At 43.6% G+C, this 22,752-nt stretch overlaps 1 protein-coding gene across 15 annotated transcripts in view; it reads right to left on the bottom strand.

The window, feature by feature from the left end:
* The window catches only part of TEX14 (testis expressed 14, intercellular bridge forming factor), a 57,880-nt gene that overhangs the window by 3,492 nt on the left and 31,636 nt on the right, over positions 1 to 22,752 (bottom strand). For 13 of the 15 annotated variants that reach the window (XM_049702305.1, XM_033431680.2, XM_049702307.1 and 10 more), the window contains 11 exons: positions 20,522 to 20,641; positions 18,677 to 18,743; positions 16,075 to 16,156; positions 12,586 to 12,648; positions 11,945 to 12,072; positions 11,143 to 11,348; positions 10,008 to 10,104; positions 8,522 to 8,596; positions 5,368 to 5,445; positions 4,180 to 4,279; positions 970 to 1,062 (listed from right to left, as the gene is read on the bottom strand). In XM_049702305.1, coding sequence (XP_049558262.1) covers positions 970 to 1,062; positions 4,180 to 4,279; positions 5,368 to 5,445; positions 8,522 to 8,596; positions 10,008 to 10,104; positions 11,143 to 11,348; positions 11,945 to 12,072; positions 12,586 to 12,648; positions 16,075 to 16,156; positions 18,677 to 18,743; positions 20,522 to 20,641 — 1,109 coding nt within the window. Of the gene's footprint in view, positions 1 to 286; positions 1,063 to 4,179; positions 4,280 to 5,367; positions 5,446 to 8,521; positions 8,597 to 10,007; positions 10,105 to 11,142; positions 11,349 to 11,944; positions 12,073 to 12,585; positions 12,649 to 16,074; positions 16,157 to 18,676; positions 18,744 to 20,521; positions 20,642 to 22,752 lie in introns of all 15 variants that reach the window. The other 2 variants (XR_007473589.1, XR_007473588.1) reach the window with 2 other exon arrangements.

Below are 22,752 nucleotides of genomic sequence, written 5' to 3'. Positions count from 1 at the left end.
CTCTCTTCACTTTACAATATTTCAGGTATTTGGGGGCAGCTATCAAATTCTCTACTCCATTTGCTCTTCTCAGACTGAGCCTTCCCAGCTCCTTCAGCTGTTCTCACATGACAAGGTTTCCAGACTTCTAGCTGTTCTGTGGCCACCCTCTTCTATTTGTTGACCGTTAAAATGTGACACCCCAAAGGAGCCCCACATGAGTTCTAGAAGTCCTCTAGCTAGCCTAAGACATCACCGTGACCTGGGCTGTACATTTCTGTCTGTTCAGCATCAGTGCTGCACTGACCTTTTCAGCAACTGCATCAAGCTGAGGTCTCATGGAGTCGCTGTCCATGTCTTCTTCAGGGGGAATTTCTTGAATTCTTACCACATCTCAAAATGCATGCTAAATGCTGGGCATATAAAAATAAGACGTACTTCCCATCTTCAATGAAATTACAGGTGAGTAGGAGCTTTCGATCAAAAAATGCTCCATTAGGTCAGATCTCTCACATTCTATACTTTTGGATCTAAATGCTCACTTTTATCTTTCAGAGAAATCTAACATTTCCACCTGTCAAGACCATTTTGAAGCCACAGTTTATCTGCCCATCACATTAGCATTTATCCTTAGATTTGGGTTATCTAAAAATTTGATAAGCATGCCTTTTCTGATTTAATTCGAATGACCAATGAAAATGTTGAAGGTGACAGGGCCTAGACACAGCAATCTTAGAGGCCTGTCTCTATACTAATATCAGTCTGCTAGTCAGTATCTTGAGCACTGTGGGTGGCTGGAGGAAGAGGGGGGAGACAAGGCGGGGCTGGCTTATCTAGAGCAATGTAACGCCATCACCAAACATTCCTTCTCCGAGGAGTCGATGTACTTCCTAAAAAACTAAAATCTATCTTTTTCAAAAAACTGAACTAAAATCTAGTCCCCCTTCCTGAAAAAGAAAAAAAAATGATCCCCTGATGGAGAACAATAACCTTGCCGAGCATTTGGGGAGACCCTGTAGCTCCGTGCTATCCTCAGGTGGCTGCAGCCATCTTTCCAGGTCCTCATCAAGCGTAGAGTGAGCTCTGTGCAAGGGCAAGTGAAGAGAATTGAGACAGCAATCATTCCCCTTCTCCCTTGACAAGGAGGCATAGCACTCTAGAGCGGGAAAGGACCTTCAAACTCCTGCTTTCACTATACACATGAGAAAATGAGAGCTCGGTGAGACTGTACCTGGAGTTGTAGTGGTCACTTAGATCCGATTTAAATGTGCACCAGAACCCTCCTTTAGCCTCTTGACAAAAAAGCCCAAAGTGTGATATTAGACTCTGTCTCAATTCTAGATCATTACATCAATTTCCACCTGAGGCTAGAAATGCACACTCATTCCCACAAGTTTTTCAGATTAAGAGCTGCCTCTGAGGCTACTGGATGCAGAGAATGTGTTTTCAGAAGGCCTGAAAAGTCCCAACCATCTGAAAACATATCTTCCACTCTGGCTTGGTGCCAAGGACTGAGATGACTGAGCATCTGTGGGCATCTACCTGTGTCTAGCATAGCCAGCCCTTTTGAAACAGGAAAAGACAATGATAATAGTAGCTAACTTTTGATAATGTGCAAAGCACTTCATATTTGTATAACCAAATGTAATTTGGCCTTCTTGAGCTACTCTTCTTTTCCCTTAAATAATGGCTAGATATTTACCGGAGGTGTTTGGGGGAGATGGAACGAATGGAGTTACGTCACACATTATAGACAAAAGGTTTATAAAACTTTTAAAAGTTTACCTTCCTCCCCCTTTGCCTCTTTGTCTTCTCTGTCTCACCCCCCCAACACACAAAAAAAACCCTCTCCCCACTTCCTCTCAGGTCCCAGGGCTCTAGTCTCCTCACTTCCCGTCCAGGTCTCTCTCTTTTCCTTCCTTGTGGAGAATAGTTTAGCCCTTGAAGAGTGTGACAGAAACTGGATTCACTACCCAAAAGTTATTCATAACACTCTCCTCCCTTACCTTCCTCTTCTACAGCAGCTGAAAGCTAAAAACTCAATTTCCAGTCTCCCTGGCAACCAAGGGTGGCCATGCGTCACATCTGGCCAAGGAGATATAAGTAGGCATCTGCTGAGAAGGGCTTCTAGGAAAGCTTTTGCTTTCCAGATAAAAAGACATAAAGTTGGCTAGACTATTCCTTTGCCCCACCCTCTTATTTCTGCCTGGAGTATGGATGGCAGCCACCTTGTCCAGCAGTTGACAAGCCTGAAAACAAAGGCCAACATGCTATGTCTGGTAGAGCAGAAAGCTCAGAAGAGCCTAAGTCCCTGGTAGCATCATTGAGCTGCTACGCCAGCCATGCCCTGCCAACCTCCGGGCTTCATGTCATGTGAGACAAACTCATTTAAACACGATGGTGGGGTTTTCTAACGTTTGCAGCTGCAAGTATTCTGCAGGGCTTCCCCAAGGATTTGCTGGTCCAGGATGAGGATGAAGCAAGTGGTGTAAGTGTAGATCCATAGCCTCTCTTTCTTTAAAACGTAAACATTTTGTTCATCATGGATTTGGTTTTGCATTAGTATTGATTTTTTAAAATATGGCATCAAAATAGTACTTTTCTTGACTTCTGAGTTTTTTGGTGCCTCCTTCAATTTTGTGCCCAAGGAGTGTGTTGCACTCACCTCCCTCCAGTCCTGGCCCTGAGTAACAGTTCGGACAAAGCAAGAAATGTTAGGAGGCAAAGGAGGTGATCTGAAGTGGTTTACCTTACAACACAGGTCAAAGGAGAGCTCCAAGTCAAGAATGGAATTGGATTTCTTGAGGCAAACTTGTGTTTTCAGACTGAATTGTCTGGATGGTTGCCTCCATCTTCTCTTATTTGGCTAGAAAGATCTAAAAATTCTCTTTAAAATGCTTTGAAAGAAACTGAAACCGATGTTTGCCTCACAAAATGAAGTAAAAACAAAAACAACAAACGACAACTTTACAAGAAAAAAATAAATAATCCTATTAAAAAATGGGCAAAGGACTAGGATATTTCTCCAAAGAAGATATATAAATGGCCTTCTGCATATGAAAAGATGCCCAACATCGCTAATCATTAGGGAAATGCAAATCAAAACCACAATGAGGTATCACCTCGCACCTATCAAAAAAACAGAAACACCACCACCCTGGTGGTCCAGTGGTTAAAACTCTGCGCTTCCACTGCAGGGGGCACGGGTTCAATCCCTGGTCGGGGAACTAAGATCCCGCATGCCGCTTGGCACAGCCAAAAAAAAAAACAGAAAATAACAAGTATTGGCAAGGATCTGGAGAAAGTGGAAGCCTTGTACACTGTTTGTGGGAATGTAAAATGGTGCAGCTGCTGTGGAAAACAGGATGGCATTTCCTCAAAAAAATAAAAATAGATTTACCATATGATCCAGCAATACCACTTCTGGGTATATATCCAAAAGAAATGAAAGCAGGGTGTGTTGAAGAGCTATTTGCACACTCACACTCAGAGCAGCATTACAGTAGTCAAAAGGTGGAAGCAACCCAGTGTCCACTAACAGATGAATGGATAAACAAAATGTGATACACACACACAATGGAATTCAGCCTTAAGAAGAAAGGAAATTCTGATGCATGCTACATGGATGAACCCTGAAGACATTATGCTGAGTGAAATAAGCCAGTGACAAAACAACAAACACCGGAGGGAGACGCAAGAGGGAGGGGATATGGGGATATATGTATACGTATAGCTGATACACTTTGTTACACAGCAGAAACTAACACACCATGGTAAAGCAATTATACTCCAATAAAGATGTTCAAAAAAAAAAAAGAATAGTGAAACTCAGAGAAACAGAGAGTAGAACTGTGGTTGCTGGGGACTGAGGGGAGGGGGAAATGGGGAGTTGTTGTTTAATGGGTATAGAGTTTCAGTTTTGCAAGATGAAAAAGTTCTGGAGATCAGTTGCACAACAATGTGAATATACGTAGCACTACTGAAATGTACACTTAAAAATTTTGTGTTATATGTATTTTATAACAATTAAGGACTTTTTAAAAAAAACAAAAAAAGCCTTTTAGGAATAGGGGCCATAAGGATAGTATGACAAAAGACCATTATTTCCTTATTTGTCAATATCAGAAGAAAAACTAATATAAACTAACACTATAGTTTTTTCAAACACTTTAAAAAAAAAAATCCAGCTTTTTCTGTTACCTCTCTGTATCCTCTTCTAGATCCTGAGTTTCTTTGGTCCAAAGCATACTGCTGTCTTCTTTATTACTGTTAGTTTCTTGTTCTTCTAAATGCCTTTGATCTAAAAACAGTTGAAAGACTTAACTTTAGAACAAAAAAAATTTTGAGAAAACCTGCCTTAAAATGGAGTGCAGGACTTCCCTGGTGGCACAGTGGTTAAGAATCTGCCTGTCAATGCAGGGGACATGGGTTCAATCCCTGGTCCGGGAAGATCCCACATGCCGCGGAGCAACTAGATCTGTGCGCCACAACTACTGAGCCTGTGGTCTAAAGCCCGCAAGCCACAACTACTGAGCCCACGTGCCGCAACTACTAAAGCCCGTGCGCCTAGAGCCTGTGCTCTGCAACAAGAGAAGCCACCGCAGTGAGAAGCCCACACATCACAATGAAGAGTAGCCCCCCGCTCACCGCTACTAGAGAAAGCCCGTGTGCAGCAACGGAGACCCAACGCAGCCAAAAAAAAAAAAATGGAGTGCAAAAAATTAAGGCTAATCAGTGGACCCTGAAGTCTGCAATGCACGGGTTCCCCTCTTCCCACAAGAGCAGGGGGCCAGGTGGCAATCTGCAGGGCGCCTGTATCCACAGCAGCTGCTTCTGAGGTCTGGGGAGCTCTTTGCCAGGCGAAACGGCAGGAAGCCTTGCCTGTGCCAAGGCTCGAGAGAGACAGAGGAAAGAAATGGCACATAAAAGAGGAGGCAAGAGTCCCTGAAAACAAATTGTACAGATTTATTCTGGGGGGCCACCCTCTTCCCATTTGTTAGATGTTTCCAGATTGGAGCCAGGGAAGGAATTTGGGTGGGGAAGGGTAGTGCCCTTTACTGTATGCCAGGCATTTTACATATGCTATCTCATTTCATCCTGCCAGCAGTCCTATGAAGGGAAGGAGACTAACATTTGTTAAGTATCTTACAACGTACCAGGCACTATGCATGCACATCATTAGGTAGGAGTTATCATTCTCATTTTACATATGAGGATAACTGAAGCTCAGAGACATTAAACAGTCTGTCATACCAAAGTAAGTAGTGGAGTCAGAATTGAGGTGGAGTGTGCCTGACCTCAAGGTCCACACTCACCCAAATGTACCACTGTGCTTCCAAGGACAGTTACAGCAAAATCTGATGAGAAAGAACTGGGGATTTGGCTTACCACTTGCAGTGATGCCCAGATGACTTGCTGTGTTCTCATCCCGCACTGTGGATGAGGCCTGCTGCCGCTTCAGGTGCTCTGTCACAACATAGAGCAGAAAGCAACTTATTTCTTCTTTTGCATGTCACATCATCCTCTAGGGCAGTGGTTCTCAAACAGTACTCCTCAGACCAGCAGCCTCAGTATAACCTGAGAACTTGTTAGGTATGCAAATTCTCAGGCCACATCTCAGGCTTACTGAATCAGAAACTCTGGGGGTGGGGATGGTGTAGCAAGCCCTCCAGGTGCTTCTGATGCCTGATGAAGTTTGAGAACCACTGCCTTAGGCATCCAATCCCATGTAACACTAAAAATAAAAGTAAAAATAATGATGATGGGGGCTTCCCTGGTGGCGCAGTGGTTGAGAGTTCACCTGCCGATGCAGGGGACACGGGTTCGTGCCCTGGTCCGGGAGGATCCCACATGTGGAGCAGCTGGGCCACTGAGCCTGCGCATCCAGAGCCTGCGCGTCCGGAGCCTGTGCTCCGCAATGGGAGAGGCCACAACAGTGAGAGGCCCGTATACCGCAAAAAAAAAAAAATGATGATGATAGGTAACACTTGCAGAGCTCTAAGTGGCAGGTACTATTTCTAATTTGCATACATTAATTCAAGATTAATATTCACAATTAATCTTCACAATACCCTATGAGATTGATCACATTATTGTTATTCTTGTTTAACAGATGAGGAAATTAAGGTAAAGAAAGGTTAAGGAGGGACTTCCCTGGCTGGTGGTCCAGTGGGTAAGACTCCACGCTCCCAATGCAGGGGGCCTGGGTTCAATCCCTGGTCAGTAGAACTAGATCCTGCATGCATGCCGCAGCACAGGTCCCGCGTGCCACAATGAAGACCCAGGGCAGCCAAGATAAATATTTTTTTTAAAAAAAGGAAGGCTAAGGAACTTGCCTAGAATCACACAGATACTAAGAGGTGTAACTGGACTTTGAATTCAGGCAGTCTGGCTCTAAGGCTTATGCTCTTAATCTCTACTTTATATACTCTCTCAAAAAGTTGGTAAATTCAGAGTAGTCCAAATCTTTCCCTATCTCTGTTGGCCTAAAGTACACATTTTTGATCTGGTCTGTAGAGAGACAAAAGGCAAAGAATAAAATTTCCAGTTCCTAACGAATTGATCATTAGACTAAGACAAGCGTCTGCTAAACTCAGTGCACTGCTTCACGTGTGTCAGGCGCTCAGTTTCCTCAAAATGCTCCCCAGAGCCCATCAGAGAGACAGCTGGGAGGCAGCACAGACGGGACCCCTGGGCTCACCGGCACGGCCCTGTTGTGTGCAGGCACAGGTCTTGCCCTTCTAGCAGGTCAGGAAGCAAGCCCTCCCTGGCAGCCCCTGGGCATCAAGGGCCCCATAAGGTCATTTAATATAATCTGAAATTTTAAAATCCATTTTTATCTTTGTTAGAGGTAGTCCCTTGTTGATCTTACAAGATTCTAAAGGACCCTCCCCTTTAGGCCCTGGACGGAAGCCTGGAGTTGTGGATGTGTGCCCTTCAAAAGAGTAGGTGTCAGCTCCAGGTCACTCCCCAAAGCTCTCCTGAGAGGAAACAACGAGAGTGATGATAAACAATAATCAGGTAGGCACACCCGTTATTAGGAGAAACTACTCAGGTGCCCTCTGCCCTTTATCTTTCTGGAAAATTACTGACCCATCTCAAAGTACAAAACATCGCCTAGAAACCTGGCCCAGATAATTCCCATAAGCGAAATGAGGAAGAGTTTCTGCAGAGCACACTGGGGTACAGCAGTGCCAAGAGGCCGGCTGCAGAAGCCTGGTGACAGCTGCTGAGATGGGGGGTGGGGGTCCACATTGTGACTGCAGAGAGAGGAGAGCAGGATCCAGAGGAAAAGTATCGCTAAGGTCTAACTGCAAAGGAGCCTACAAGTACTGTCCTAAGCCGTGACCAAAAAACAGACGGCACTGAGAATCTACCTGAGCGGGACACGAGGGGCTGACCTCTACTCTCACAAGCAGTAGTTCCATGAGTATGTGAAGGAGAGCAACTGGAGGGGAGGAATTTGCAGGGACCCCTTAGGGGGTTCCAGGGGAGGCAGACTGGTGCCGGGGTGGGAGCCGTAAGAGCCAACAACCCTGTGACCCGCACAACCCTGTGGCACTGGGCGAGGGGTGTGGTGAGGCAAGAAGGGCCTATGACTACAGAAAAGAAAGAAACTGAGGGAGGCTTTGGCAGCTCTGACCGGCTCCACCCAAGTTTGTAAGGCCAACAAGCCAGGGGCTAGGGGTTGGGTAGCCTAGACCGTATCTGTCCATTGAGTCATTCAACTCCCTCTTCCTGATGAGACACAAAACCTCAGAGACCCTGAAAATCAAGAGATTCCCCTTAGGAAACTCCCTACTGTTCCCATACCAAGAACTGTACCATCAGAGGTCTGATGAGATGTGCCCTCTGAGAGTGAGGGGCTGGTCAGCCAGGCTGTCACGAAGAGGGCAGTCAGTCCTCCCTGGAGAAGCAAACCACCTGCCCCAAATGTTTCTATCACCATGCTCCATTTACTTTCAGCATCAGCTCAGCTGGGCAGGCCAGCTGATCAGCTGCAACTAAAATTGAGCAGGTATCCCTCAGTCTCTGCCTGAAATGGAAAATTCTGGTCTCATTAGGTCCTGTGCCACTGACTTCCCTGCCCTCAGGAAAGGGATTCATCCACAATGCCAATACCTTTAATATCTCCTGCTAATGGCAAAACAGAAAGCATGGGGTGTTTGGGCCTGAGTTGCCAGACTTCAGTATAGCTGAAGTATGGCTAGTTTGGTTCAAAAAGGAGCTAAGAATTCTTTTAATAAAACAAGTTCATCATAATAAACCACTTGAATGTTGTTATTTCCTCTTAGAATCATTACCGTAGGCCCTTTAAGTAACAAAATGACAACAGACACAGACCAATTATCCTGGCCAGGCTTCAGTAGTAGTCTGAGGCCCATTTTATTGGAAAACTGTCTCTTCCAGAATTCTGTACATTCAATCAAACCTTTATAGGGCCTTCGGTACTAGTGCTCTCACCTGAGACAAAGAACCATATGTGGTCAGTGACCATAAGAAGCAGGGCCATGGAGTATATTCTGCATTGAGCATGCCTTACCGATTTCGTCAAGCAGCTCCTGAGGTGGTGGTGGCAGCTCATCAATGTGATGTCGCGAGATGGCTTCTACTAGTTCTTAAAAAAGATAAAGGAGAAAGTGACTTACTGCCTTCCTAGACCTGAACTAGGTTTTCGAGGCTTCGACGTGGATTTGACTTAGGATTTCTCAATGATGAAACAAGCTAAGATGGGGAGAAAACCTCTTATATTAACGGTCCTAATTGAGACTTCATATGTGAAAGGCTTTACTCTCCCTTTTACTCTAAACCCTTTCCTACATCACACCTCACCTCAGTACCACTTGATCTGTGCCCCTCCCCAAGGATATTTGAGGGAGGTGAGGTATAAATTCTTACTAAGAGGCTGGGGTTCCAATTTGGACCAAGACTGCTGGAGGGATATAGAAGCTCTAGACCCGTCAAAATGAAAAAGTGGGAGGCCTTTCTCTATAGATTATCAGGCCAGGGGATATGGGAGACCATACTCTGGGCCTTCACATAAGGGCTCAATTATAACATTAACCAAAACCCCTCAGCATAGTTCACAATATCTCTATCCCCCTGAGGGAAATTCTGAGTTGTACCAAAGACACAAGACAATAAGATTAATGGAGCAAAGGCAATTACACCTCAAGAGCTGTTAACGCTCTCATACCCTTTGATCTGGAAATTGTCTTCTAAGACTCTATCCTAAGGAAAAGATCAGAGGTTCAGATAAAGATTTCTGTACAAAGAGCAAAAGTTGGAAAACAACATAAATCTTCAACATAAGGGCATGGTTAAGCAACATAAGTAGAATGGACTACTATGCAGCCACCACATATATTTATGAATAATTTTTACTGACAAGTAGAAATCCTAAAATATATCATTAAAGAAAAAGAAGCAGGCCAGAGCTGATACACTATATGATCTCAACTATGCTAAGAATATATATATATATATATATATATATATATATATATATATATATATATATATATATATACAGCCCCCAAATATATATATATATATTCTTTTATATATATTTGGGGGCTGTGTATATATATATATATACCAAAATACTACAAGAGGTTAAAAAATGATGGTAGAGGGACTTCCCTGGCAGTCCAGTGGTTAAGACTTCGCCTTCTAATGCAGGGGGTGCAGGTTTAATCCCTGGTTGGGGAGCTAAGATCCCACATGCCTCGAGGCCAAAAAACCAAAACATAAAACAGAAGCCATATTGTAACAAATTCAATAAAGACTTTAAAAATGGTCCACATCAAAAAAAACTTAAAAAAAAATAATGGTAGAATGGTCGTGGTTTTCTCTTTTAAGCTCGTCTGTATTCTCTAAGTTTTCTATAATGAGCATGTTTTACTTTTATAGTCAGGGGAAATTAGCATTTTTGTTTGAATCTGCTATAGCCATCAAAGAAGAGATGAAGTCTCCCTTAAACTGGTTTACTATTATGAACTTGTATTTTAATATTAAACACAGGGTACCTTTTGGCAGGCTCCTCCTCTGAGTGGCACGGGATGATGTGTCAGGTGCCTTGGCAATGCTGGAGGAACCAGCCCCAGTAAATGCAGGCAATCTTTTCTACAAGTAAGACATAAACATGGTAACCGACACGTGTATTAAGCTAAAAAGGCCTGTTAAGCTCAGTCATTTCCAAGATTAATCTTGTGTATCACTGATGGAAGAAGCTACTTGTTTTGTTGACTGAGTCAAACATTCAAACGTTATCTCCTCTCGGAAGACTTCCCACCCCCTTTGCCTCCACAGCGCTCAGTTTTTACCTCTGTGTTACATCCTGCCAGTCTTTCTCAACAGGCAGTGAGCTCCTTCAGGGCGCGGACTTTCCTAGTCACTATGCCTAGAAAAGGGCCTGGCATAGTGCCTGGCACTTAGAACCTGCCCCATTAACAGTCTGTTGAACAAGAGCATAAAATTCTTTATTTCCCTACTTCAGAGTGAGACCTTTTGTGAGTCAAACGCCCAGAGAAGATGACAGTCGATTTTTCACTGAGGGCCAAACAAGTAATCAATCTGCCTACAGAAAGGTCAGTCAACAGGTTTTTAATGAGCAGAACCAAGTAAGGAACTTTCAGTTTTCTGGAAGAGACTACACATATGAAGTATGAGGGAGAGAGAGAAAGGAAACCAACAAACAAACAGCACGGGGAGGGGAAGGAAGCAAGGAGAAGGTACCATTAAGTGTTTTTACTGCAGATTATTGGTTCAGGAGTTCAGAAAAGGTAGAGATCAATCGAAACTCTCAGAGACCTAACCAGAGGAGGCGTCAAGAAGGAAGCAGAACTCAAGCCTCCTCTTAGTACGTAAGATATGGTTAGGTAGAAAGAACAATGCAGATGAACAATGCATCATAAGCTATCGCAGCGGACGGATCTTTCGAGAAATCGACAAACATTACCTCTGGGGGAAGAAAAAGGGCACAAAAACCCAGGATCCATTCTACAATACAGACTCAGAGAGGAGCCCCAGGGAAGCCTGGAGAGGATCCAGCTTATTTCTTGCTTTCTTTGTAAAACAGACACGGAGAAATCTTGGCCTTTTGGATCACTGACGCCTTTGGACTTACTCCAAGAGTGTGCAGCGCAGAGTCAGTATACTTACGAGATTAGTCAGTCTTGAAGGAAGAGTTTCAGAGGAAGTAAGAAGGGAGTCTAGGCTCTTTGCTTTCTCTCGGACAGTTGTAAATTTATCAGACAAAGTTTGAATAGATTCTTGACTCTTCCAGAACGAGGTAGACCCTGTTTTAACCTGAAACGTGATACTTTCAAGACAGTCCTTATACTGACTAGAAGCTGAAGAAATTGACCCTGTTGTAGAAAAGAGGGCAGTTAGTGTCTGAATCCTTTACATTATTTAAAAACAACAAAAAGAAGCCCCCACAAAACTCTATACCTGGAACAGGGATTTTCCAAATTGTCAATAACTGAAATAATCACTGATCACTGATGATAGTCTCTAAACTTGGGAGAGACTACCGGGAGATTATTTGAACCACAAATATACTGGAAAAAAGGACACTAGAGAGAGGATATTTGATGCTGGCTGTATGCAGTTGCAGGACCCAGAGCTATGTATGTTTAAGCACAAGGTACTGTTTTAAGTTACTAACTCTAGAGAATCCAATGTATTTGCACTAAATTCAACAGTGCTTCAAGTACAAAGTAGACTCTGCATTTGCATGTCTCTATTGCTAGAGTTTAAAAATCTCCTTATAGCTGGTTAATCACCACCACCACAGCTACCTGGCCTCCCATGGGATTATCCCCTTCAGCTCTGACCCTAAAGAAACCCCTCTGTACTGTGACAAAACACTGTGGGTCTGCTCCTGCAGCCTGGCTTCCCATAGCCAGCGAGGCAGGGGCTGTTAGTCCCTTTCCCAGAACATCCCCCTGCTAGTTATTACCTGGGCTGAGCGGAGTGCTGACACTAGTAGGTGCGTGGTTTATTTTGGGTGTTTTGCATGAGACTTCCTTAAAAGAACCGCCTTGTTCATAGGAGATACTAGACAGGTCTTGAATGTCTGTCAGTGATCTAAAGAATTAAAAGCACAGAGTAACTGGGAGATGTTTACAAAAATCAAACACTATATTCCTAAGAGGTACTTTTTAAAGATGCTCTTCACAAAAATCTTTATTTGGCAAGTGGCCAAAATCAGAGAATATCTTAGAATATCCATAAGATATCTATAAGATATGTAAGATATCTTAAAGAGAATATTAGAGAATATCTTAAAAAGATACTAACTTTAAACATATCTCAGCAGCTAAAAATAAATTCCATAGGTGAAAGTCTATTTATGTGGCAAACAGATTTAATCTACCTCAAGTATAAACTTCTATTCTTCTTATCACTGTGTTTCCTTGATTAAGATGCTATTACTTTAGATCACTCATCACAACAGTTTTTTGGTGAAAGAAGAAACAGGCTCACATTAAATGTATACATAAAAATGGGAAGAACACAGACTCCTACAAACAAGGAAATACTCTTCCCCTAAAACCAAGACTTTGCACAGAATCCTTAGGCAACTTTTGGTGGCCATACATGTCTTTCTCTTTCATTTCCTTTGGTGACTCCTTTAGTGTCTCCTCTTGTTCGTCTTCAATACTGTAAGAGAGAAAGTGAGAAAACTATGTAAATCCCCTGTCAGCAGAGTGCAATATCGTGGTACCAGGCACCAGTTACTGGCCCAGTGTGAGAGGCAGCTGGAAGGGCACTAAGCTCAAAGTGGAAAGTGAGGGTTCTGATCCTGGCTCTGCTACTGACTAGCCACATGTTCTCAGGGATGTCTGGGTATCTGTTTCCTCTTCAGAGGCTGAATAAATACTCTCTACGGGTCAGCCCATCTGAAATCAGCCAACGATGCTACTGGCTGAGCAAGCTCCTGAGGAAATCAACAGAGCATGGGAACTTTGCTGTGGATGGATGATGGAGCAAAGGGCACAGCCATGGGGCCTTACCAACTGTGAAACAGCTTCTTGGCATGGAGTATCAGGGGAGGCCAAGAGAGGCTTGTGCCAAAAAATGGCCAGAGAAGAATTCTGAAGACAAACTTGACCTGCTTCTACTTTAACCAATATTTAAGATTCATTTTCAATATTCAAACACAAACTATAAGCCAGATCCCATGCTAAATCCTTCCAAATGTTTCCACATTTTTAATCTTTGCACAATCCTGTGAGACCAATGGTATAAAGGAAAGAGCATGGATTTTGGATTGAGTTGTGACTATTAATTCTGTTCACTAAATATTTGTTTCTCCTGCTGAGCACAATGTAGGACAGTACTTTCTGGCCCTCCTAATTTACATAAATGGCCATATGACTTGTTTTAACCAGTGAAATGCAAGTGAAAGTGATGTGATTCACTTTGGGGCAGAAACTTTAAAAGCCTAGTGCACAATTCACCATGTTCCCTTTTTTCCTGCCTCAGTAAGAAAGGAAGCACAAAGACGGAGTCTCCCTCAGTGTGGATTTCTGATGGAAGGTAGAGTAGCACAGAACACTCCTGGTGATGGACGTGGAGCACGAGCACAAAATAAGTTTTTGTTGCTTTAAGCCACTAAAATCTGGGGGTTGTGTGTTACATAACATAATCTAGCCTATCCTAATGATATAGCTACTTACTAACTGTACAACCTAAGGAAAAAACCCTCTGCTTTCTGTATTGGCAAAATGAGAGGGTTGTTATATGAATTAGATTTGACAAAACAGAGTACCTGGCATATTGTCACTACTTAGGAAATACTAGCTATCATTATTATAGATAAGGAAACTGAGGTCCAGAAAAGAGAAAGTAAATTGAATGCTATTGTACCAGGCACTTCATCTCTGTTATTAGTTTTTGAATTAATCTTTTTATTTTGAAATAACTGTATATATATTCACATGCAGTTCTTTTTCTTTTTTTTTTTAATTTATGGCTGCGTTGGGTCTTTGTTGCTGCACTCTGGCTTTCTCTAGTCGCAGCGAGCGGGGGCTACTCTTCCTTGCGGTACACGGGCTTCTCATTGCGGTGGCTTCTCTTGTTGAGGAGCATGGGCTCTAGAGCGCAGGCTCAGTAGTTGTGGCACACGGGCTTAGTTGCTCCGTGGCATGTGGGATCTTCCCAGACCAGGGCTCGAACCTGTGTCCCCTGCATTGGCAGGCGGATTCTTAACCACTGCACCACCAGGGAAGTCCACATGCAGTTTTAAGAAATACACTTTACCCAGCTTCCCTCAATGGTGACATCTTGCAAATCTATTGAGCAATATCATAACCAAGATATCAACATTGATACAGTCAAGATACAGAACATTTCCACCACAAGGACCCCTCACGTTGCCCTTTTATAGCCATGTCCATTTCCCCCCCACTCCCATCTCTTTCTTAACCCCTAGAAACCACTCATTTAGTCTTTATTTCTACAATTTTATCATTTCAAGAATGGTATAAATGTAGAATCATATAGTAAATAACTTTGCAGGGGTTGCTTTTTCCACTCAGCATAATTCTCTGGAGACTTGTCCCAGTTGCTGCATGTACCAACAGTTCATGCTTTTTTATTGCTGAGGAGCATTCCATGGTATGGATGTAACACAGTCCATTAAACCATTCACTTGTTAGATAACATCTGGGTTTCCAGATTTTGGCTATTATGAATAAAGTTTCTATAAACATTCATGTATGTGTTGGGTTTTTTAAATATTTATTTATTTATTTGTTTGTTTTTTGGCTGCATCAGGTCTTAGTTGCAGCATGCAGGCTCTTCATTGCAGTGTGCGGGCTTCTCTCTAGTTGTGGCATGCGGTTTTTCTCTCTCCAGTCGTGGTGCGCAGGCTCCAGAGCGTATGCGCTCTGTAGTTTGCAGCACGCGGGCTCTCTCGTTGAGGTGCACAAGCTCAGTCATTGTGGCACGTGGGCTTAGTTGCCCCGCCGCATGTGGGATCGTAGTTCCCTGACCAGGTATGGAGCCCATGTTCCCTGCGTTGGAAGGCGGATTCTTTACCACTGGACCACCAGGGAAGTCCCATGTATGTGTTTTCATGTAAACATAATTCTTCATTTCTCTGGGTAAATGCCCAGAAGTCATATTATTACTTTTAATCTCTATGTCAACATTCCCAGTAAGAATTCTTTTCTTTTTTGAATTTAGAATCTTCCATTTATTCAATAGAATTGAAAATATATTATTTAAGAGAGGTGAAAAAATAAAACTCAATTTGTCTACAGAAACTTTCCTTAACCAGATGGAATTTCTCTTTCTCATTTGTAAAAGTAAAAAGAAACAAAGTAGCTTTTTCTTTCAAAAGTAGTACGCACCCATGGTGGAACATTCCAACAGCAAAGAAGGTTATAAGAATAAAAGAAAAACCTCTGGACTCTCTCTCTAGAGTTAACCACTGTATAGACTTCCAGAAATGTCGACACACTACAAGGATTATAGGTATCTCCCTTCCCTCTCATTTTTACACAGATGGTATTAAATTACATACACTGTTGTGCATTTTTTTCAATTAACAATATGTCCAGTGATGATTCTTATTGCTATTTTACAAATGGGGAGCTAGAAGAGAGGGGTTGAGAAATTTGACCAAGTTAGAAAAGCAGAGTCAGGATCTGAATACAGATAACAACTCCTTTTCACGACGCCTCACAATTCTGCTGAACAAGTCCTCACAAAGCTAAGCTGCCCAAAGCTTACTGTTATAACATGGTGGCTATTATATTTGAAGAAGAGCAACATGTAAATATGGGGCATTACCATCAAATAACATTACTTCTTTGAGTCTGAAACTGTGAATAAAATAATAGCATAGGGGGCTTCCCTGGTGGCGCAGTGGTTGAGAGTCCGCCTGCCGATGCAGGGGACGCGGGTTCGTGCCCCAGTCCGGGAAGATCCCACATGCCGCGGAGCGGCTGGGCCCGTGAGCCATGGCCACCGAGCCTGCGCGTCCGGAGCCTGTGCTCCGCAACGGGAGAGGCCGCAGTAGTGAGAGGCCCGCGTACCGCAAAAAAAAGTAAAAATAAAAAAAATAATAATAGCATATACCTTTGTATAGGTTGGAATTGAGACCTGGTCAAAATTTCAGCTTTCTTTCCAAGGTTTTTTCTCATTTGGAACTTTTCTTCACCTGAAAGAATAAAGTACATGCATTTTTTAGTGAATTTTTGCCAACCCAGATGATTACTTTCATTCTCGAGAATTTTCCTTGGTCTGATCCAGAATAAGAAATAATCTACATAAACAGAGTGCTTCCTAGTTGGGTTTGGAGTGAGCACTGTAGAAGAGGTTTTTGCTCTGAAAGTTTATTTCCCTTGCTCAGAGGGGAGAACTATATTCTGACTCTCAGAATACAATCAAGCCATTTACTGGCCTTTCAGTTATAACTGCACAGTTATTTCTGGAGACAAATGTTGTTTTGTCTTTTCAGGAAGGCAAACTGACCTGGTTCCTGTCAACAGACACCAGGGGGCGTTGAAACCAAGAACTGTTTGTTCACTCAAGATTCCAAATAGAAAAGGCCACTAAGAGCAACTAAGAGCAACTAAGCCCCTGCACCACAACTAGTGAGCCCCCGTGCCACAACTACGGAAGCCCACACGCCTAGAGCCCGTGCTCCGCAACAAGAGAAGCCACTGCAATAAGAAGCCCGTGCACCACAAGGAAGAGTAGCCCCTGCTCGCCACAACTAGAGAAAAGCCTGCGTGCAGCAACAAAGACCCAGTGCAGCCAAAAATAAATAAAATTAAATAAATAAATGAAAATTTTAAGAAAATGAAAAGAAAAGACCAATGTTCTGGGCATTCCCAGAACATTAACTGTGTCTCTTGGCCACCAAACACCACTTAATGAGTGGGGATGGGGTCTTGAGTACTAAGGAGCTAATTCAACTGTCTTCTGTTCTCGTTGGCCTCAAGCATCTGAAGTCACTCCTCCCCAGCTCTTAGTAAGGCCTCTGGACACACGGGGCCAGTATCCATTTTCCTTTCCACCATTACATAGCTCTGGTTTATAGAGAAGAGGACAGACAGACCAGCCTGCCCCGCTGGCAAATGCTCATGATCCGCCTGCCATTCTTTAGGTCCAGGAGGTAGTCTGGTAGGCAATGGGAGGCCCACTATAAAAGTGCCACCTTCAGCAGAAGCCAAGCTACTCTGAAACCCCACCAGTGGAGAAGCCTAGGGGTTCTTCTTCTTTCCACCCCTTTTCAAATGCCTAGAAAGCGTAAACACCTGGAAAGCATAAATGAATTCCTAATAAGCACAATTTAGACCTGGAGGGGAACTTAGAGATTTTAGAGTGTAACTTTCTCCTTTACTTTACATGGAGGGAAAGTGGGGCCCTCAGGTGGAGTGACATGCCCAAGGTAATGCACAAAAAAAATCAGTGGCAGAACTGGGCTTGGAACACAGCATGTATGCAACTTTTATCCCTGTTGTATTGCCTGGTATGGAGAGGATATATTGATATATCAGAGCCCTAGTGAAAAAGGGGAAGGAGAAGGGCTAAAAGGAGGAAACAGAGTAGAAATCAGAGGCTTCTACATGTACTTTAGATGTTTGTATCCAACTAGCCCTGGTTTTCTGACCTGCCTGCCCCATAACTTCTCTATCCTACTCAACTCTCTTCCAAACACTAGTGAAGTGGCCATGTACAGGTCAGGCTCACACAGAAAGTGATCATGGGCAGAGGCTCCACAGAAAGAGCTGGGTGGCCAGAGACCCAGGTTTGGGAACTTTAAATACATATTGTCCTGAGAATTTAACTGTTCATCTAAAAGCTTACAGCTTCTTAAAATGCTTGTGCCTGTGACGGGGGCCTGCATCAGGTTAGAGATGGCAGCTGGAGTATGCAGCAGGAGGAAGGGAGTATGGTCAGAACCTAAACCCACCCAGCCTGGGTTCAGACTGTTGAGACACGACCCTGGACCGAGCTACATGGCTTGGTAGGTGGGTAACCCTGGTTTTAAAAATGGATGGTTGCATACCTTAAAAGAGCAAAAGTGCACAATTTTTAAAATGCCTGTATCAGAACCTGTGGTTCACTTATATCTTGTCTTGTGTCACACCCCAGCTGCTGATCCAAGGTTAATTTACCATGTAACGGGAAGCAGTCGCTAAGTTATAGAGAACCCAAGGCCTCCCAAGGGAAGGACGCTACATTCACTGTACTGTTGGCTATTATTAACCCTTTGCTAAGATGCCAAGCAACCAAAGGAAAATGATGGTGGAACTCTGCCTTTTGGGGAAGAGCAGGACATGGAAACCTAGTTCTGGTTGTCGCTGTGTCAATAACTAGCTGTGTGGCCTAGGTCAACCCCTCAGGTCAGCTCAGCAAAGATAACTGAACACCTGCTATGTGCCACAAAAGAGCCTGAAATCTAGGGAAAGAGACTACAGGGGGAAAGTAGAAGAAGCAACTGCTATAACGTATGCTATAAGAATGCAAGGGGAGGTATAAATAACATGATGTATGGATGTCATGAGACTAGTGAGGGGCAGGGGAAATCACTGAGCCTAAGTTTTCTCATCTGTAAAATGAAAGGCCTGGAAGGTTATTTCTAAGGACCTTTCCAGCTCTAAACATGTGTGATCTGACAGAAAGTAAAGATGAGGGACTCTCAAAGGAATCTGCCCTGAGGGCTTATTACCAGAGGCTTGAGGTCGGGCACAAGCATGTTGTATTCCTTCAAAGTCTTCTTCAATGGGACTTGAGGTCTGTAAAAGAATGAAAGAGCAAAGAAAGGAGGGTCACTGGAGGCAGACATATCATCAGAAGGTGGAGAGAGAACTTCTTGATGTTCTTAAACCTTGAAAATCTTCATAAGGTTCCTACATCTTCTATAGAAAAAGAACAAACCTTCATCACAGACATTAAGCACTTATTTGTACTATGTGTTCTTCCTCAACAAGCCCTCCCCCACCTCCCATTCTGAGGTGGAATCGGGTGACTTTTCCCTTCATCATCCCCTCCTCACCACAACCTTCCAACAAAGATGTTTTGATTCCTGGGAGCTTTATCAGAAAAGCCAAAGAAGGTAGGAAAAACGGCCCAGACTGCAAAGCTACTCTATGGGGTGACAAGTCAGAACACTGGTTCCTTTGAGGGGAGGCAGGGAGTGGGAGGAAACACAAGGAGGTCTTTTGGGGGATCAAGAATGGTCTATTTCTTGATTTGGGTGCTGGCTACATGAGTGTGTTCAGCATGTAAAATTTCATGAGCTGTACACTAAAGACGTGTGTAGTCTTCTCCGTTATACTTTTTATATACATCTACATGTTACATGTATATACATATGTATGTTACATGTATATACATATGTATGTATATATACTTTATACATTTCTATTAAAGATTTTCTTAATGTCCCAGTCCACCGTAAAACCAAGAATGTTTAAAGGATTAATAATGGAAAATTGCTCTAATTGAGTTTTCAGAAGTGCCAACAAGTGGAAACTACGCGTTTTGATGCATCACTGAATTCTTCTTGTCAGTCAAATTTTGTGACTGACATGTACAATCCTCTCTTTCCTCTTCCGTACCTTCCATATTGGTAAAAGAACCCCAAAAAGTGGCAGGTTAGGGGACAGGTGAGGTAAAAATAACATAAGTAAATAAGAGAATCCAATAAGTTTCATTTTATAAATGAAAATACTCTGTACAAACAGGTTCTTGCAAAAGCTAAGCAGATCCCAGAGAAAGCCCTGTGTACTGGACAGCCTCACATTCACTGCTGACACTGTGACTCTATTCCTGGCTCTCTTACCACTAAATCTGGCCAGGCCAGGGCTAATTCCCTACATCTGCGTTTGCCAGTTCTTCACACAGAGGAATAACAGCAGGCTGCCTTCTCTTCCCTTCAGGAAGGATGTGTGAATTGGGTAACGTGAAGGAAAGTGTTTTGAAAAAAGAAGTACAAAGTGCTATACAAATGCAGGAGCCACAATTTTGGGAGAAATTGCTTATGACCTTCATTATCAAAAATCTTATTTTTCACATGTTTTTTCAAAACACACAAAAACACTGATAAATTGACATTATATACTTTTGTAAGCTATTTTTCTTAATAAAAATAATTTTAAAGGAATAAGGCAACAGAAAAGCTGAAGATGTACTTTATCCTGAACTGTAAATTTTTACCTCTAGGGGCTTCCCTGGTGGTGCAGTGGTTGAGAATATGCCTGCCAATGCAAGGGACACAAGTTCAAGCCCTGGTCCGGGAAGATCCCACATGCCGTGGAGCAGCTAAGCCCGTGCACCACAACTACTGAGCCTGCGCTCAAGAGCCCGCAAGCCACAACTACTGAAGCCCTCACGCCTAGAGCCCGTGCTCCACAACAAGAGAAGCCACCGCAATGAGAAGCCTGCGCACCACAATGAAGAGTAGCCCCTGCTCACCTCAACTAGAGAAAGCGCACTCACAGTAACGAAGACCCGATGCAGCCAAAAATAAAAAACAAACAAATAAATAAATTTATTAAAAAAAATGTTTTACCTCTAGAGCCAAGTTTTCTTGAGCAGTTGAGGAGTAAAAATATTCATGGTCTGTAGTTAAAACTTCATCTGTTATGTCTTCAGAAGACTCTGGTGAACAAGTCGGTTGCACGGACTGATCCTATTAATAAGGTAGGAAATCACTTTTAAGTTGGTGTTTATTGTAAACAAATCCCTTTACAGCTGGATGCAGTGTTAATGATGGGGTATCAAAAATTACTCTGTGGTTGGGGTGACACTCTCTGAGACCTTCCTGCCTACTTGCACCTCTGGCCCTCCTTCCCCACTGTGAGCTGTGAACCCCCTGGAGCAAATGTGACAAATGACAGTCCTGAATCTCAACATCCTTACCTGCACAGTGGAAGTGGGGGGAGGCTGGGTGACCTTTTTGCTCTAAAATTCACAGGAAGAAAAAAGTCCCTAGACAACTCAAGCTGGGGACTGAATTTAAACACCCTGATCCTCAAGAGCCTAGATACAGTCCATGTGTTGGCATTGTCCTCCAGGCTGAGGCTGCTCAGAACTGGGACTCCCTCAGGTATTCCCGTTTAAAGGCAAGTGAAGAAGCATGATTTTGGGGCTTCCCTGGTGGTGCAGTGGTTAAGAATCCGCCTGCCAATGCAGGGGACACAGGTTCGAGCCCTGGTCCAGGAAGATCCCACATGCCGCGGAGCAACTAAGCCCATGTGCCACAACTACTGAGCCTGCACTCTAGAGCCCGTGAGCCACAACTACTGAGCCTGCATGCCTGGAGCCTGTGCTCCACAACAAGAGAAGCCACTGCAATGAGAAGCCTGCGCACCGCAACGAAGAGTAGCCCCCGCTCTCCGCAACTAGAAAAAGCCCGCGTGCAGCAACAAAGACCCAACACAGCCAAAAATAAATAAATTAATTAAATAAATTTATAAATAAAAAAGAAGCATGATTTTAAAAATAGCAATGCAATCTCAACAATAAAAACAAAACAAAGTAAGTTATTTCTTCAGCATCTCCACTCTACCCCTTCCTTTTTTGCTCTTTCTCTACATTCAGGCCCTGATCACCACATGGCCAGACAACTGGCTCCTTTCCTCACCTTCAGTCATCCCTTTGCAGAGGTTTTGTGGTTTATTTCCTTGGACATTGCTTTTGCCATACTTCCTCCTCTGTGCACTTAGCAGCTGCTTTCCTCAACCTCTCCGGTCAAACTGAAATTTCTCAGGCAAGCTTGGCCTCCCATACCTTCCCCACTTCCCTGACAGAGATGCTTCTCCAGCCAAGCCAGTATGCTGAATGTGGCACATCCTTCCAGCCCTCACATGGGAGAAAGAATAAATTGTCCTGTGAGCGGTTTGTGTGCTATGATTACTACAATAGTATGTTCTTCAAAAGACCTCTAATGTTATCACACCTGGCTTTTTACATTGTTTCATTCTCAGCTGCTGTTTATATTCTTTAAATGATCCTGGGCCCACGTCAATGGTGATTACAAAAATTCTGGTTCCTTGCTCTGGCTGGACTATGGCCCAACTGCATGCCTGAAGAATGCACTAAATCCCGGAAGCAAGGCTGTAACCCCAATGCAAATGCGAGGATATGACTGTATCCCAGAGATCTTGCTGAGGCAGAGGTTTCAGGCACGAACACCTTCCTTCCACTGAGTTGAAAGCTGAATTTGGGTCTTAGGTGACATTCCAGGTGAAGGTACTCCCATCGCAACCCTGGCCTTGCTTTTCCTACTTCAATCTGACCTGAGTCACGAGCTTTGGTAACTGACCGTGCTTTAAGAGTTAGTCTTGGGACTTCCCTAGTGGCACAGTGGTTAAGAATCTGCCTGCCAATGCAGGGGACATGGGTTTGATCCCTGGTCCAGGAAGATCCCACATGCCGTGGAGCAACTAAGCCCGTGCGCCACAACTACTGAGCCTGTGCTCTAGAGCCCGCGAGCCACAACTACTGAAGCCCTCGTGCCTAGGGCCCGTGCTCCGCAACAAGAGAAGTCACCGCACTGAGAAGCCCGCACACCAAAACGAAGAGTAGCCCCCACTCTCGCCACAACTAGAGAAAGCCTGCGCGCAGCAACGAAGACCCAGCACAGCCAAAAATTAATTAATTAATTAAGAAAAAAAAGAGTTGGTCTTGTCTAGCCAACTTGACAGAAAGCTCAAGGGTCAGAGCTGAATATAACACTTGTCTGTGTTTTCCCCAAGCTCCGATATACACAATGCTTTGAGTTGAACTAACTCAAAAAGT

This window comes from Orcinus orca, chromosome 19 (genome assembly GCF_937001465.1).
Source record: "Orcinus orca chromosome 19, mOrcOrc1.1, whole genome shotgun sequence".
NCBI lineage: Eukaryota > Metazoa > Chordata > Mammalia > Artiodactyla > Delphinidae > Orcinus > Orcinus orca.
Note: the sequence above shows the minus strand (reverse complement) of the source record. Positions and strands in the feature narration are given on the sequence as shown.